This window comes from Ambystoma mexicanum, chromosome 11 (genome assembly GCF_040938575.1).
Source record: "Ambystoma mexicanum isolate Mex_15411 chromosome 11, UKY_AmexF1_1, whole genome shotgun sequence".
Lineage (NCBI taxonomy): Eukaryota > Metazoa > Chordata > Amphibia > Caudata > Ambystomatidae > Ambystoma > Ambystoma mexicanum.
The window spans coordinates 1,316,278,597-1,316,296,652 of record NC_090934.1 but is presented as its reverse complement, the minus strand read 5'-3'; the positions used below and the strand labels follow the sequence as shown (position 1 = coordinate 1,316,296,652).

General features: G+C 46.8%; 1 protein-coding gene across 1 annotated transcript in view; it reads left to right on the top strand.

Annotated features, from left to right (window-relative positions):
• Nucleotides 1–16,237, top strand: part of LYSMD2 (LysM domain containing 2) — a 441,535-nt gene extending 425,298 nt beyond the window's left edge. The window contains exon 3 of the mRNA XM_069624819.1: nt 11,450–16,237. Within this exon, the coding sequence (XP_069480920.1) occupies nt 11,450–11,495 (46 nt within the window). The 3' untranslated portion in view covers nt 11,496–16,237. The remainder of the gene's footprint in view (nt 1–11,449) is intronic.
• Nucleotides 16,238–18,056: the final 1,819 nt, after the last annotated feature.

Genomic DNA, 18,056 nt, shown 5'->3' with positions numbered 1-18,056 from the left:
CCAAGGGCATGGCAGGTTGGCGCTGAGCGATGTATTACAATTAAAGTCTGTAATACAATCAAGTATTCGACCTAGAATGTGAGAAGGATCAAGGATCCGCTGGCGGCAGCCTAGGGCATTGAAGGCATTGGCTGAGGACGTGCCATCTTTGTGACTGGTATCGTTGAAGTCCAGTCAAGGTTACCTTGGAGAAGAAGTCGAGAGCGATCGCTAGTGAGAAGCTGCAAGAGATCTTCTTCCAAGGTGTGGGTGGGAACTCGGGGTCGGTATATGATGTGACAAGAGATGGTAGTTGTGGGAGATATCGAGAGTTTCATAGACAAGAGGGTGCACTTAGGTGGGGGCTTGTGAGTGAAGATCTGATAAGAATAGATTATTTGTGGATGAGTACTACCCCGCCACTTCTACTGGTTAGGTGGTCGCTACGGGAGATGGTGTATCCTGGTGGCATGGCAGGGCCAACGGCTGTGTGAAGCCACGCTTCGGTGGTGGCGAGGCTATCTTGCTTATTGGAGGTAATAAGGTCAAATATGTCAGGAGCATGTGCTGTGACAGACCTTGCATTAATCAGGGTGCCTTTAAGGTCGGTAGGATGGTTGTAGGGAGCGTTGCTAGTGGCACGTACAGTGTGAGCAGTGGGTGATGGGGCAGAGTCAGGTAATGAGTGTAGGCCAAGGGAAGGTGGCACAGCTTCAAGGTTGGGAGTAGAAGGCGATGTGGTGCATGAGCCAAGATGCAAGTTTCTGATGGTGGTGATAAGGGGAGATTGAGATAGGTAGCGAGGGGGGGCTAGTGTGGGTGGCGAGCCAGCTAAGTCTGAGTCGGCCGAGGCATGATCATGACTCACTGGGGCCGGCAGTGTTGTGGGGCAAGCTTGGCGTGGTGCATGCAGGCTCTATAGGGGGCTGGTTAGCGTAAGGGTGGAGCTCATGGTGATGTGAAAGGGGCAGGAGGAAGCAAGTTACGGGTACTGTACTATAAGATGGTAGTAGTCTGTGCAGGAACCTTGTAGCAGGTCACAGGGTGGTTGTGGCCGGCATGTACCTGATTGACAGGCGGCGGTTTGATGCATTACCGACCATTCCCAGACAAGCCCAGACAGGCAGGGTCCTTAGTCACGGTCCTTGTGAGAGGGTCGGCTTCGCCTCCCACTGATAATTTGCTTCCTGTAGAAGCTGGAGAGCCGGCCAATCAACGGAGGCCTTCTACTCCAAAGGCCATAGGTCTGCTGTGGGAGTCTGTGGCTTCTGCCGGTGGTGCAATCTCTGCCTGATATTTTCAGTCAGACTAATAAAAGGCTGCGAGAGGACGTGATTCTACAGCAGTGCTCCACTTTTCACTGCGCTTCACCTTTAAGAAAAAAAAGCCCAACTGCCCTTCAAAAAGCTCGTGGCCGCGCGGAGCGCGCGCGGAGTTCCGAGCTGAGTTCCAGTCTGCTCCAGTCCGCTCCGGGAGCAGAGGGCTGGGGGCTGGGGGCTGGCGGCTCCACCAAGGACTAGCGGTCTGAGGGACTGAAGTGCTACAAAGACCAAGAGGTAGGATCCCTCCTGTTTACCTGTGTCTGCTGGCGCTGGCTGTGACCCTACGAACTACAGGCAGAGTTTCTTTTTTCTCAGCGCTCTGTGCTCCCTGCTGCCCCTTCTGCCCCCGGGGCTCAAGCCTCCAGGATTTCCCACTACCGTCGGTTCATAGTTGAGGTCTGTGGGACTGAAGTGCTACAAAGACCGACTACCGACTTGGTTCCCCCCTCCCCCCCATCACTTCCATCCCATTTCCTTCTTTCCACTTCCCACTTTCCCTTCTTTCCCCTGGTCTCGTCTCTTGCTCTTTCCCTTGTCCTTATCCCTCTCCTATTTTCTGCAAGCTTCCTCCTCCCCTTCCCCCTTCGCTCCTTCTCTCCCTTCTCTTCCCTCTCTTCCCCCTCTTCTCCCTCTTCCCCCCCCCCCCTCTTCCTTCCTGTTCCTACCTGCGATGGAGGAAGACTTGGACCAGCGTCTCCTAAGGAGCCGCACAAAGAAAACTTTAATGACGGCGCCTCTGTTGGTGCCCAGCAGCGCCGCGGGTTCTGTCCTGTTTCGGCATCCGGTGAGAGCGTCAGCGGCCAGCAATCTGCCTTCTCAAGAAAATCTGAGTCAACCTGACACAAACCTGGGTCACGCTCACCATGGGTGCTCCAAAGAAACCTCTCTGCCTGGTAGTGATAACGATCACGGACAGAATCCATCTTTCGACCTGATGGGCCAAAGCAATGTACCTGTACAACCTACTTTTGGCCCGCCCATGGAACCACGGACCTCTCTGTCTTTACAGGCTCTTAAAGACAGAGCTCTTGGAGGCCGACTGGGCCGGTGGCAATCTTTGGATACTGAACCTACCACGGCCCACCCCCGCACCGCCTCGGCGAGTGACCAGCCCTGTGCGGGGACCGGAGGGCCCCTGTCAGGGGGTCTGGGGGCGGGCACAGCTGCAAGTGAAGTGTTATGCGACCCTCAACTTCCTCCAAATCTGCCGGCTCGGCCGGCAACCAACTTCCAAAAAAGTCCAAGTGTCTCCGACCTGTCTCAGCAGCAACAAGTCGCCCAACGGTCACTCCACCTGTCCACCAACCTTCCAGCTCAGGCCCCGCTCCCCATTTTACAGGCCATCCCGGATGTTCAGACCATTACGGCCTTGATTCACCCGGCTGTGCCGGGTAGCCGGGGCCCTTTCTACCGCGACGGTGATGGGCTTTTGGAGAACCCAACGGCCTCTGCCACCCCGGTCAAGACAATCCAGCAACCCGCACCGGACGCTTTCACGCCACCAGGGATGGGTGTGGCGCCAGCCCCTCCCGACAACATCCCAGACACCGGGGAATCAAGGTCGTCTGACATTCTGTCCCCAGACGTGCATAATCATCCAACTTCCTCGAATCCCCTCCTGGAGGAGCTTAGCGAGACAGATTCTGACCCTTGCTCTGCAACCTCAGATAAGGGCAGCCGTAAATTGATAAACCACCCAAAGAAAAAAAGACCTATTTTCAAAAAAAATGGCAACTCTGCATCCAAGTCCATAGAATCACTGTTTACAGTCAAACCTATAGCCGCCTCTAGACAGCCTAAAAAGGCTGTGCCGCAACAAGGCCAGAAGAAGAAGACCCACACTAAAGCTACTTTACCTATTCCACTTCTGTCGAACGCTGTGCTGAATTTCTTTCAGACGCAAGGCAAAAGGAAACTCTCCAATGACTCAGAACTTTCGGATGTGGAAATCCTTGAAGCCCTGGATGAGACGCTTCAGGCGTCTAAGTCTAAGAAAATCTCCACTCTCGTCAACCCCCAGGGCACGCTACCCGGGCAAGTCCCGGCTCCAACTATACCGCCCCTTGGTCCACCATCAAATTTCCCCCCGCGGTCTGATTTAGAACTCGTCCATCCGGACACCTCGACCCCAACGGTACCTGAAGCCGTCCCACCGAATGCATCGTCGCTAGCCACGCCAAGACGGCAGGTCTCAGCTTCAAGTCCACCAGAGCTTGGTCAGGTGAAGGTTCCATCGCCACCGCTTCTAAGGCCGGCGGTCACTACAACGTTCGACCCATTAACCAACAAAAGGGCCTCATACCAGCCTCTTTCAGACATCTTTGACTTGCTGCACCCCAAAGTGGGTCCACAAAGAGAAAGGTCGCCTCAACCCTGGACAAAGAACCATCTGACGACCTCGTTGCCTGTTGCGAGGCACCAAGACGCCCTGACGCAGCTATCTCAAACAAGGGACCTAAATCTGAAGTCCTTTAGTACGTCTGACCCTGGAGAGTGCAATAACAGGCGCAGACACTCACTGGCGAACCCGGTGGCTCCAGGACCAAGGGACTCGACAGCAAGTGGAAGATCTGATTTCTCCACATCATCTCAGAAAGACTTACCTAACACCAGAAAAGATCTGACAACAATAATGTCGGCAATCACCATCTCTATGGCCCCCTTCTGCAAGCTGTACGAAACGCTAAGTGATGTTTCCAAAGACAACACGGCCATTTTAGCAAGCATACAGTCGAAGTTAACCTTCTTAGAAGGCTATATAACAGCTATCGACTTAAAGTACGAATCCCTACCCTTAACAAAAGAGACGGTAGCCTTGGCTCGGGAGCGGTCTGCGGCTTCGTCATCAACACAAGGCTCTCTACCACCACTGACAAAGCACAAATCTACACAGACGACTCAGGCAAAATATCTAAACGAAATTGCTCCAGTGTTCCTACACAAAGCAAGAGTGTCGCAAACATCCAACCTGTCGACTCCGATTTTAAATCTGGCCATGGGAAGTTGCCCGGGTTCGATCCATCCCCTGTCTAAAGGAAAGAAAATCCTGAAATTAACCGGGATCGATCAACCAATCCCATCAGTCGACAAACTAAATGAACGTAGCCCCTCACGGGAGGACTTGCCTTTCAACCCCAGAGTTCCAGGATGCACGGCTGAAAAAGTCACATGCTCAGGCTCTGTGATGGACCTCACCCAGTCTCCTAGACCGATAGCATACTGTTTGACCTCAGACATACAATCATCCACGTCGCCTGGCAAGGGGCATCCCGCTCCTGCGAATGACCCTATTTCCTGTGAGACAAACTTGAATTCCAGAGCGGCTCCTCTCTCTAGTCGGAGGGAGGCTCCTGAGCCGATCAAAACGACGCAGATCCGACACACTGAAGCTCCATCAAGACACTCGACGGATTCTCAAAGCAGACCCAGGATGAGAACTCACTCAGCCAGGTTGTCACCGCAGGAGACGCGGACATCCAGAAGCGCAACAGACAAACATACTATCTGCACAAGGGGTAACTCTACCCGTCTCTTCAAAATAGAGCAACTTTCCAGCAAAGATAAGTACATCATCTTGAATAGAAAAACTGTGTTAAAAATTACATCATCTACACCCTCGCTATGCAAACTAAATTCGGATGATTTTAAGAGGGTGGAGCCTTATCACAGAGACAATAAAGCCAAAGCATACCTACACATTTATTCTTCTGCAACTCAAGATATAGGCCCACTAGCTAGCGATGAACTTAAAGCGCAAGGCCTCCTACTGTCTGAATTAAAGACTCCGGCCCTTAAGAATAATACCCAGGACCGACAATCTACAAAAGGAAGACCGGGTGTCCACAGTCCATCCCAACGGCATACCGATCGAAGGGATATATTGAAGGCACACTTTTTCTATCCATCACGAACCCGGAAGTCGAGGCAAGATTCACCTGAACGCCCCACAAGACCCGCCGGGGGCTCTCCGGACCCACCTCGAGGGCCATCACAATTCTCCAAACGGTCTAATGACACTCACGGCCAAGCCAGACAGCGTCTACGGCATTCCTCAAACCAGCGACTCCGCACGGCGCAAAGAAAGCTAAGCTGGCGAGATCAATCTCCACGAAGAGATCATGCACCTCACAGATCGGGTGAGCAACCTAAACTACCACCGTCGCCATTTCCGAAAAAATCTGCTCCTCACACTGGCCCTTGGGACTGGATAAAAGGGGCTCTTTCATCACACCGCCTCAGATAGCAATTACCCAAAGAAGCCGACGTCCAACTATGTGATAAACTCTTGTCATTGGCCTCCTGGAATACCAGAGGTCATGCCCATCTGACTGACCCTAATACCTTCGACCTGGGACACTTTGACATCTTCTGTTTGCAAGAAACTTGGCTCCAGGATACACCCACTATGGATGGGTATGACATTGTGATCTCGCCGGCGACAAAAGGGCTGTTAGGTCGTCCCTCAGCAGGTCTGCTCGTTGGTGTACGGTCAGATCAAAATCTAAAAATGCTCAGAACCACAGCTAGATCATATGGGGTATTGGCAGTCCTAATTGAATGGAACCCTGCTTCGGAACCTTTAAATCGTCGGTCAAAGAAGCTCTCATCTCCGCCACTCGCTTTGATCACTACATACTGGAACCCGCAAAGAACCACATTCACCATCGGTTGAAACAAATCCCCAACAATCACGCCTGCGACTGAGTCTGGCCAATATTAGAGCTATCACCGATCAATACGTGGCTGAATTTGGGACTGATCAACCTTCCATGCCATCGACCAGGCCGGACTACCTTCCCATGCTCCTAAAGTACAGGCATCATCCGGCAGCGGGCCTAGCTATCCCCAAATCTGGCATCCACCAGTATGACATGGAAACTGCGGGGAGGAAAAACGGCTTGAGAACTCTCAGAAGACATGCAAAGGCCACCAATACTGTAATGGGATCGCTGGAGAATTGAAAAAAAAGCCTACAAATCATGGATCAGGGCACGTCGTGCCGTTTTATACCAACAGGACGCAGAATCAATGATGAAAGTCCTAAATGCAAAAAAAACGGCAGACTTTTGGGACTTGGTGAATGCTTCGCAAGGATCCACAACCTACAACATGAGCAACTCTGTTCCGGAACAAGTTTGGGTCTCGTTTTTCACTGATCTATTTGCCAGTCCAACCCAGGATATGATCCCGCCGTTTGACACCACCGGAGCACCCTGGATCGATCTTTCTCCAATATCAAGCATAAGTACAGCCATCCAAAAGTTAAAATCATCCAGAGCCCCAGGCCCGGATGGCCTGTCCAACATAGATCTAAAAAAGCACCATGTGGAATGGGCTGCCTTTATGTGCATTCTGTTTGACCACTGCAGATCTACCAGACAGATCCCATCATCATGGTGTAAAGCAACCATCATACCTATCTTCAAACGTGGAAGCAGAGAAGCACCGGAAAACTATCGTCCGATTGCCTTATTGGACATAATGGGAAAATTATTTGCCACTCTCCTTTTAGACCACTTCCACCGCTGGGAGAAAGTAGCTCCCTGCAGCGATCCTTACCAACTAGGCTTCAAGAATAATGGTAGCACCACATTGAACATCTTCATACTTACAATTCTAAAAGCCAAAATAAAGCAAGGAGCCCCTGCGGTGTATGCGGCTTTTATCGACCTTTCTCAGGCGTTCGACAAAGTGGATCGACCTAGATTATGGAGAAAGCTGGAATCCTGGAAGTGTCCTCCGGCGATATTACACCCTATAATAGCCTTGCATACCAACACCTCCCTCAACGTTCGTCTAAACAAACAGGGGGCCTTGTCCAGAAATATTCAGGTGTATAGAGGTGTTAAACAAGGCTGTCCTCTGGCCCCGGCACTTTTCGTGGCCTTTTTGGGGGACTACAAAGATTCGGAAGTGCTGGTTCGATGTTTCCCCCCGAAGTTCGGCAATCTTCCCCTGTCCCGCCTCCTATACGCCGATGATATGATCCTGTTTGATCAAACTCCGATCGGCCTCCAAAGGCAGCTGGACAATTTGGCAACCTATATGACCACCAACAATCTCCAAATAAACCGGACCAAAACCAAAATTATGATCCTGTCCTCTTCACGCCACCAGCCGAAAACCACTTGGTCTTGGTCAGTGTGCGAAACCAGAATTGAAGTGGTCCAACAATTTAAATATCTAGGTGTGCTCTTAGACGGGTCGGCATATGAAATCAAAATGCAGCAACATCTCTGGACCAAAACAAAACAACTGACCTCCCAATTACGAGCACTTGACAGGAAATTTGGCAAATTTTCACTAATGCCGGCCATCAATTTCTATAAGGGCAAAATGGTGCCCTCTCTGACCTACGGCATGGACGCCATGTTCACTGTACCTTGCCAACTATGGCGGAAACTAGAGGCCTACATATGGAAGTCCCTTTTAGGTCTGCCGAATGCGATTCCCATAGAAGCAATCAGACGAGAGTTGGGCCTTTTGTCTCTAAGCGCCACCGTCAGCGGGGCTGCACTTGCCCTATTCAGGAAAACCCTAATTAAAGACAGCCTGCCAATCTTCAAAATAATTGGGCAGGAACTTGAATCAACCACTACTAAGTCGGTCCAAAAGTGGGTTTCTCTGCAAAAAACCAAACTGGAAGCCCTGCAATGCTCACTCAATGATTTAATAACGAACCCGCAAAGAGTAAGTGAAAAACTAAAATTGGAGGACTGGATCACCACCATGGACAAAGCAGCTTCCACCAAGTGCTTAAACCATTTACCTCCAACCTATAATAAATTGAATCTTCCCATGATGTACTGTCTGCGATTTCCAGATAAAAAAACTGCGCTCAACTTTCTTAAGGGCTCGCTTAAATCTGCTCCACACCCGTGAAATCTTAGGAAGAAGACTGCAGGCCAGTTCAATTACATGCAGATTGTGTGAAGACCCTGGCTCGGTGGAGAACATCCGCCACCTGCTCTTAAACTGCCCGGCTTTGAACGACATTCGCGCCCCATTTTTGACTCCGCTTTGGCTTGACTCGGTCTTGATCGAGGAGCACATGTGGTGGTGCCGTTTAATATCTGGCGAGAAGCCTCGATGGGCGGTAGCCACGGCCAAAATATTGGAAGCAGCCTTCATTAAAATCGGCGGCTTAGCTAGTGATCTGCCGACCATGGCTCTGTTTTTTTTTTTTTGTGCAACTCTGAAAACTTCTGTGAAGTTTAGTCGCTGAGTTTTACCTTGGCGAACTTTTCTCTTGATTTTCTTTTTGATTTACATCTACTGTATTCATCAACTTCTTGTAAAAATCAATTTTTCTTTTGATTGCACACAAGTAAATAAATAAATAAATAAATAAATAAATAAATAAAAGGCATCAAACCTTAGACTTTGGATTATTTTAAAACCGGACTAACAGACCATCAAACCTTTCATTACACAATCGCACTACCAAAAGGCACGTGGGGAGGGCTAAAGATTTGCAGGTGTAATTTGAAAGTTTCTCCTACTCTAGTTTTGGTTGAAAAGGACAAGCAGACATGATTTTCGTAAGGAGTCCCGTTCAACGCATGTGTAACTTATGTGTTTTGTGAATTACATCTGTAAATGTGGTTGTTCATTAAAAAGGCACTTATCTTGAGTGTGTTGGTACATAATTTGCAACGGTACAGATCAAAATGTTATCACTTTTTAATTCCGTTTTCGTCCTCTAATTTTCCCTGGGCAATTGCCACTTACACACGTGCCTATTTAACAACAAATGTAGCGATTCCCCACATTTAACATTCTCATTACCAGTGGAGCTTTTGCATGTACAATGATCATATTTTTGCTGCCATTAATTTCCCATTCTATGCACAATCTTTTCTTTCTGCGAGTGAATCCGTATGCCATACTATACTAGTCGGAGCAAATCTATGGGTGCTTTCTAAATAGATGCTAAGATCCATAAGGTTGGTATATTGTTTTTCCAAACGCTACAGTGGAAGTTTGGGATTGTTCACAGCCATTGCATAAACCAACTGAACTCCGTTTCCCTAATGGTATTTAGTTGGTACAGGGCCTTGCTGCTTGCCCTCCTTCTTCCATAAGATGTTACGCGTGACTCACCGGCTTTGTGTGATGGGGTGTTAAGATTACAACAAATATATAAATGTAGTTTCATAGACTCACAGCATAGGGTCGTATCAGGTATTAGAACCCGGCGAGGGATGTGTGGCGGCCTCGCAGCCAATGAGGAGGCTCCGAACCGGGTCTTTCCCACACTGGGAAAGACCCCTGCTCCGAGCCTCCTAAGAGCGGGTGGCCACCATTTTCCCTTGCCAGATTGATGGTAAGGGCAACCTCTCCCTGCCGCCCTGTCTCCTGCCCTCCCTCCCCCCCCCCCAGACCCACCGCCCTTTTCAACATCTCGACTCCTCGTCACTTCATGCCCCATTTTACCTGCGCTGCTCTGTCCTTCCCTGCGCTGGGAACACTGGTGTTCCCGGGGCAGCACCGATCCGACAATGGTCGCCATGAAAAGGGACAAGGGATCCCATGTAGGTCCCTTATCCCTGATCCAAGACGCCCATGTATTTTGATAGTTTTTCTCGAGTTGAGAAACTGTTTACACGCCGTTTCTCAACTTGAGAAAAATAAACTATGGGTAGCCCGGTACAACGTCCCTGATACTAATGACTATAGAACGCTCAGAGAGGGGGCATTACCGGCCTTGGGCCTGTAACTGACGCCCCGGGGGCATTACCAGACCAGTAATGCCCCCCCTCCTCAGGTTTTCTTGCTTAGTTATGGACCCCATAGACCACGTTTAAGGGCTAAGCGCAGCAAGGACCGTTGACGAGATGTGAGAGAGCATATCACCCAGTATTGCCCAAACTCCAGGTCTATAAATCAATTAAAACCTGCCTTTGTAATTCAAATGTAAATGGCCATGCATGGGCTGGTGGATAGCATATCAGTCCCCCTAGGCAGTTTGTGGCGATTTGACTGTCCCGCGTTGCTGCCAGAAGTGTGCTGGACAATCTGAAGGCTAGTTCCTAATGTTGTCATAAAAAACTAAATGACAAGCAAGATGCTCTAGAATGCGTATTTTTCATCCTGTTCTCATTTTACTTTTTAAAGCAGGAAGTTCTCTACGAACGCAAAGTTCACTCACAAAAAGGCCCTACTACAAAGGCTTCTAGTTATATGTGGAAGAACAGTTTGTCTTCAACGCGCAGTGACAAAATATTTCTTCACTGGGATGAACCCGCCCACCTCGTAGCGGCCGTTTCCCCACATTTGGTGAAAGGTTGTTTTGCCATATTTTTCGCTGGATTTTATAGGAGGGAGTGTTGTAAGGAATCAATTATGGTGTGAGAGGTGGGCTGGGGATCTTGTCCCCCATAAATAAAAGCCACAGAAAAATGGCAAATGCAACAAGCTGGCCAAGATCCCTGCAATGAGAGCATTCTTTTGTTTATCTTTGTTGTTGCTGTAGTGTCTCTCTAATGGGTGTCATTCATAGCTGTCTGTGGAGGAAATTCATATCTGATAAAGTGGCTGATAAAAGATGCAGGATCAGTTTTCTGAAAATATATCTACACAAATAGTTTACGTACCTGATCTGCAGCATGGAGGTGCAGATTTAATTCTCCTATAGACTCTATACATGATTAACAGGAGCCTTCCTGTCCATAGTCCAGGCTGGAAAACTACACCTAAGCTAGCCTTCCAGGAATGAGATTAATATATTTGGTGATATCAAATCACACAACGATATGTTAAGCATTTGGCTTTATGAAGTGTGTTATCTCTGTAAATGGCCTGATGGCACTGGTGCAGGTAAGCTTAGAATATAGGTAGTGAGTGGTTACACACCAAAGTTAAAGCTCACTGTTCACCCCTAAATTACATCTTGTAACGGTTCTAGGGGCACCTTATGAAACAACAGGCTTTCTGTACAAAAGGTGCAGGTCTTGAAAAACACAAGCACTTATAACATGCTTGTGTGTTTTAGAAGTGGGCGTAATCTCTACACCTAGGATTTGCCAGCGATTGTTGAAATCTAGGTGATTTGAAAGAGGATAGTGCTGTGGGTGTGTTCAGTCTGTATGATGTGAATGAATCCATGGTTGCCCGGTTTGTTCTTATCATCTCTTTTTGTCTTCCAGAAGTGAGGATGGTGCTTCCTATGCAACCTCTTCCTATCAACAGTAAAGAAAAAAACACAACGTAAGAACATCCAGAGCAAATGGAGTAAAGCGGAAGTGAAAGGAGCTTTCAAAGTTACAATCCGGGTTGAAGGATCAGAAACTTGGCTTTTGGGTGATTGCCTTACGGATGATCACGCTTTCCACGACTTGTGTGGATCTGTTCACTGACTATATAATTGCACTGAAATCTTTTGACCTTTCTTGCCTTCCACGAGTTAGTGTCCCTACAGAATCCCAAAAGGGTGTCTGCCTTCAATCCCCTAATGTATGCACTGTGGCATGCAAAGATATTACCCTAGTTATCCATTCAGGCAGACATCTTACCGCTGTATGGCAGCCTATGATGCACATTTCCTTCATACAGGTGACGGCGCAAGATAGTGAAAATTATTGTTTAAATATATGTAAGTGGCACTGTGGAATTGAATGCTATCTCAAATGTGATTGGTAGTCACTTTTAGTTTTAACTTGCACTACATCGTTACATATTGAAATGGCAGCATACGTGAAGTTCCCTCCTGGTCTTTTCAGTTCATGAGCAATTACCTAAGGGCAAGAGTATTGTTTTTTTTTTCTTTCAAGAATGTTATTTTTGATAACTGAACATATTTGCTTGCTGTGTACAACATGTTACCCGTTCATAAGCTGATTATGAAAGATTCATGCTGCTGTAGCATCCCTGTATGTCGCCCTCAGTTCCACGTGGCCTGTATAGCTTACTACCCACCCCTCAACCATACATCTTCGCATTCCCAAACTTTAGGAACCATTCCTGCGCACACACATCTTAAATATGTTTTTAATAACAGAGTTACCATATCAATCTCCTCCACTTGCTTTTGGAGTTTTCTGGTGCAATTGGTATTGTCGACGTAACATTTTCCTATCTATCGCTGCATGTCTTGCGCTGTGAAAATCCTGTTATGAAGATAATCTCATAGCGTGACGCAGTGTTGAATTACTACTATGGCATTGTACGATTAATCTGCAGATTACCGCAACATGATCCCTCTTGATCAAGCATCTCTTCATCGAGCATCTTTGCAATCCTAACCAACACTCCTAAGTGAAGATGCATATATGTTGGTTGACGGTTTCCAAATATATTTCTGTGAATGTATCGTTTGCTCCAGCACAATCTTTTATTAATTTCACGTTTTGCATTACCTACCTACCATCCGGTTATCGGAAAAAGAGAACAGATAGCTCAGCACGAACGATGAAGGCCATAGTACTGACGCATTAAAGTGTAAAGGCTTTACTGATTTTATCAGTGAAACTCTGTTTTTGGAATATTGTATTACAAGCACCGGAAACACCCAAGATCATTTTAATTTGTGAGATTCAAATAAAACCCCTAATTGATCAAGCTATTGTTTTTAAACAAATAATGTATGGGGCGGGTCAAATTGGCTACACAAATCCAGAATTAACGCACAATTGGAACAATTTATGCAAGTGTAATGTGAGCAATAGGCTGATTGCAGAAATGTAATCCAGCTTCTGTTTTTTCACCATTGTTTCACCGAGGCGACTACGTGCACCGCCGCTAGGGGACGCAATATGTGAAGTAGCTCCATTCTTAAATAACAAATTTTGCAGTGTTGAAAACATATGGGTCTCTTTCGTTCACACATCGCGCTTCTTTCTTTAAATGATTACATTTAGATACAATTAAGTCTAATACCAAGGAGAGGATGGTCTATCGTGGTAGCCAATGCCCACGTGTCTTCTGAGCTCAGATATGCAAAAGTTCAACTACAGCAGAAATGGTGAGTCCACCTGAGAAGACTGAGCCTGCTACCTTCAGTTGTCTTTCCTTAGCCTTAGACGTTAGTCATGACCCAAGAGCCAGTAAGGAAAAATAACAGTACGATACAAAGGCCGTCCTTGCTGTTAATGAGAATCCTGGTAATGATGAGAAGTAGAAAGGCAGTGACTAGGTAGACCCTTGTTCACAGATGAACGTTTGACCGGTCTGCATTATTTCGTTACCTTCTATCATCGGTTATAACCTGACCCTGATGTCAAGATATGCTTCATAATCTTTCAGGCCATCACATGCAAATCTACATCCCTATTCCTCAATCCCCCTTTCTCAATTATAATAACTCTTGAGTGGGACTGTTGATGGGAAGCTTGACTTTCCTCCACTGGATGAACCTAATGCATCTTTCCTGCCTAAGAGCCTCTTGAATCAAGTAAGTGGGTAAAGTTTTTCTCTGTGATGGCAAGACTGTTTTTTTAAACTGTTTTACACAAAAGATTAGTGATTGCAACTGCCCATCTACATCTTTAGTGTTGTTAAAACATTGACTACAACACTAAGGGTATTACTAGTTAGACCTATAACAAGGTCTGATTTACATTCCTACCGAGAAATAAAGATTCATAGTCGCACACAATCATGGTCTATAGAGAAAACGATTTTTCAAAACATATTTTATATGTATAATCGTTACATCAATCACATATAGCAGTAAAAAAGTTTTTTCTGTATCTCAATGGGTCTTTCCCGACATCAGAGAATAAACCACTTATTCTCGGACGTCGGTAGGAATGTAAATTTGACCTTGTTATAGGTCTAACTAGTAATACCCTTAGTGTTGTAGTCAATGTTTTAACAACAGTAAAGATGTAGATGGGAAGTTGCAATCACTAATCTTTTGTGTAATAGCATCTACCGTGTTAAAAAAACAGTCTTGCCATCACAGAGAAAAACTTTATAAAATATATATATAAACATATAAAATATGTTTTGAAAAATCGTTTTCTCTATAGACCGTGATTGTGTGCGACTGTTAAAACATTGACGACAGCTTGTATCACGGTCATTAGATAATTTAAAATGGGCATCGGTCTAAAACTGCTGCAGAGAGTGGAGTTCGAAAAAGCCATCCGGTCATTGTTGATTCTATATTGGCAAAACGATGTTAAAGCCTTCTCAGCATGGAGAGGACTGCCGCCTCAGCAGCCCACTCTTAGCTCGTCATTGTTTGTGATGAGCAAACCTTTCTACTTGGGTGCAGATGCTGAGGTGGATTTCTGGCATAGTTAGGCAGGGGATTAATTCACTAAACTTACTTGGTATACTTGTTCAACAGGTTTGAGTTTGCAGGATATTTTTTCTTACCTTTTGTAGTGTCTGTTGCACTTGGAGCAAGATTTACAAGCCATTTGTGCATGTGCAAATGTTCCTGCGCAGCATGTATACATTAGTATGCAATCACTGTTGTAATATGTGCAGCCACCTGTCTGGGCTTAGTTCTCCTGCGCCCATCACTCACCTTTTGGTGGAATGTAAAATTTTCTGAATGATTCATCCTCACCGTGTGTTTGGCACAACTATACATGTCACATGTGCCTAATAAGTGCATGCGAATAAACGTTCCCTCAATGTATGGATGGTTTGACCCCATACTTTGACCATGTGGCCATCCTCTTAAGCCCACTTCTGTGCCTGCGCTGCCTGGCTTTTGAGAGGGACTTCTACTGCACAAGAAATGCCACTGTTCCCACTTATATCAACAATGGACATACATAGGCAGGCTCAAATTCCTTCATATTCATTTGGAGGCAATGTTTGTAGTCTAAGACTATGTATCTAGCACTAGTGCCCACCCAGTATTGGCTTTTGAATCCTGATGTGATCAGGCAGGGAGGTGTATGTACACATGTGGTGTGCAAGTATGTGCAATGTTAATTTGTGTACATTTTAATAAATATGGACACAGAACAATACTTGAATGCGTGTCCTTCTCGCGACTCTTGGAAGAGGTGCATCCCTATGCAAGATCTTTTGGGTCCATTCCTCTGCCACCGCAGTAATTCATATATCTAGATTGTATAAGGGCTGCACAGAAGGGTCTCTAACGATAAGGCACCCATAAATTGTACAAACCTGTAGATAATCGATTTGGTAAAAATCTTATTTCGCTTTGGACGGAGAACAGGGCAAATATTTGTTCTTTTCGCCTTTAATCACTAAAGGTAGGGTAAGGTAATGTCTTATGAACCCAACCCATATTTTGGAAGTTGCTTAGTTGTGCAGCTTTCATTTTGAATTTTTTTGCAAAGTGCAACATTTTCAGGTATATGGACCTTTCGGTTCTATGTTCATTCATTGTCAATGTTTTTTCGAGAATGTTTTTTTTTTTTTTGCAGAATTTCTTCCCAAGAAAAGTCATGGAAAAATGTATTTATTCTTTTTGGGGGTGGTTCCCCAAACAACCTCTGATATTAATTTGACACTATTCATGCCCCCCCACCCCTTCTATACCCTTACCTACAACCCCCTATATTTTTCGATTCACTTTTTCAAAAATAATAATTTTGGCCAAAAATCCATCGGATAAAAACAATATCGGTGAATGAACGTCGTACCAGACCTTTCTGTTTTACACCAACCTCTGTCTGACATCTTATACAACTTTTATATGTTTCTCCATCCCTTATGCTGCTGATGTGATTCAAAAGTAATAATCTCTAGTAGACCAGCAAGAGAACCGACACTGCAAATGAATCATTTCTTATTCTGCTGTTTTATTTTTAAAATATTCTACTTTTTGGAAAAGATGAACATGTGTTACAAGCTTTTATTTTTTGTATGTGGGCGAAAAGTAAAACATCTGTATACGTAAATGCGTATATTTTCTTGTGGTTGTGGCATTTGAACAATGAGTTTATTATGTCTATACTTTTGTTGTGTTTTTAATTTTAAGATAAAAATAAAGACAAATTATGAAATACGTTGTTTCAGTTTGTTACAGGCACTAATTGGGAAAGATCCCCCCCCCATTAATTATCTTGATGATGAATGTATCAACTGATGAGGTTTCTAATGGAAATCTGCCAGACAAGAAAATACATGTTATTCTAAGGGATGTGTCCTCCGACGTATTCTACATCTATGACAGTTGTGTCCCACAGCTGTGCACTTCGGAAACTTTTCAGCAGAGGGTGTCTTGCGTTGATCCCAGGTCCCTCGAGGACCTCCGTCGAGTGTCGACGTCACCGGATGTTATATAAAGGATGCACAGTGCCCGTTGCCTCAGTTCCGTTTTTTTCCGACAGCGAATGTGTTAGCTTCGTGAAACTTGGCACGCCTCGTGGATTCTTCGAATCTCTCATGATGTCTCTTTCTTCGACCCCTCCAACTCCAAGGTCTGAGTTCAAGACTTGCCGGGACTGCAAGTCCAAGATGTCGTTGACCGACCCGCACCGTATTTGCTTATGGTGCCTGGGTGAGTCGCACGAGACCGACTGCTCCAAATGGCAGTCTCTTACAGCCGAGGCCTTGCATGAAAGGAATGGGAAGCTGCGTGCAGGTAAGGCAATCGAAAACCTCCCGTAAGACCGGATCAAAGTCTAGGGTTTCCACCAATGACTCGAGGGGCGACACTCTGCGTCCGGAGGAAGCTCGAGGTTCTCGGTCCCGGAGTGGTTCCCGCCATTCCTCGTCTTCGCGGCACTCTTGGAAGCGCTGCCACCGGTCGCCTTCCCCGTCCTCTTCGAAGGATGGTGCAGTGCATACGGTCGCCTGTCCCACGAAGTCCTCGACACGGAGGAGTGGGTGGCGTTTAAAGAGCAGATGATGGCGATTTTTCCAGACGCAAGGCACGGTTCCTGTCATGCCGTCTCCCAAAGCAGGCAGAGAGCGCTCTCATTCCGCGGCTCTCACGCCTTCGGGCTCGGGTTCGTGCCGCCACTCACACTGGGAGCCCTCGAGGTCCCGTGCTGACAAGAGCAGTCGCAAAAGACGTGCGTCCAGGTCTCGGTCCTCGTCCCCAGCGAGACCGGTGCAGCCTGTGGAGGTACCGACGTCGGCATCGACTTGTTCGGCACCGGTCCCGTCGGCCTTGGACGATACTGTTCCGTCCTATCAGCCCACACCTGTAGCAGCGTCGATGCGGAAAGGTCTCGGCTTCGATTCCCTTGGGGCAGATTCCGGCATTGAAGCCTTTGACGGTCTCGATGGTCTGGGCAACCAGGCTCTCGGTGTCGAGGCTTTCAGCGCCCTCGGTGCCTTCAGCATTTTTTGGCCGTACTGCGTTTTAGGAGTTTCCTGGGGCTTCCTCTACGTTTGGAAGGCTGGTGTTGGGCTCCAGGCCCTCCTCTGTAGCTTTGGCTCAGTTTTCCGAGCCTTTGCCTGACATTTTTGAAGAGGAGGAAAGATCATACAATGGAGATCATGTTCTCAGGATGAGGCTCCGAGATTGTTGGCTGACAGTCCATTGGAGGAATTGAGACAGTCCCTATATGACGCCAGTGGCCTGGATGCTTCTGCGGAGGTTGAGTTTGGTAGGTCTGAGCCGGGGGCTCATGCAGACTCTTCCTACAGGCGGCTCATGTGTAGGGTTTGCAAATACCTGGGGTGGTCCAGTCCTCCTGACGATTTTATTCAGGATGACCTTACTGACATCTTGGACCAAGGTCCCCCCTCTGACCCGGTATTGCCCTTCCATCTTACGTTGCAAAAAAAGGGTGCCATTGGCTTGACAGACCCTGGAATCACTTCCGACGGTCAATAAGAATTTGGCATAAAAGTACCGCCCATCTATTAGCG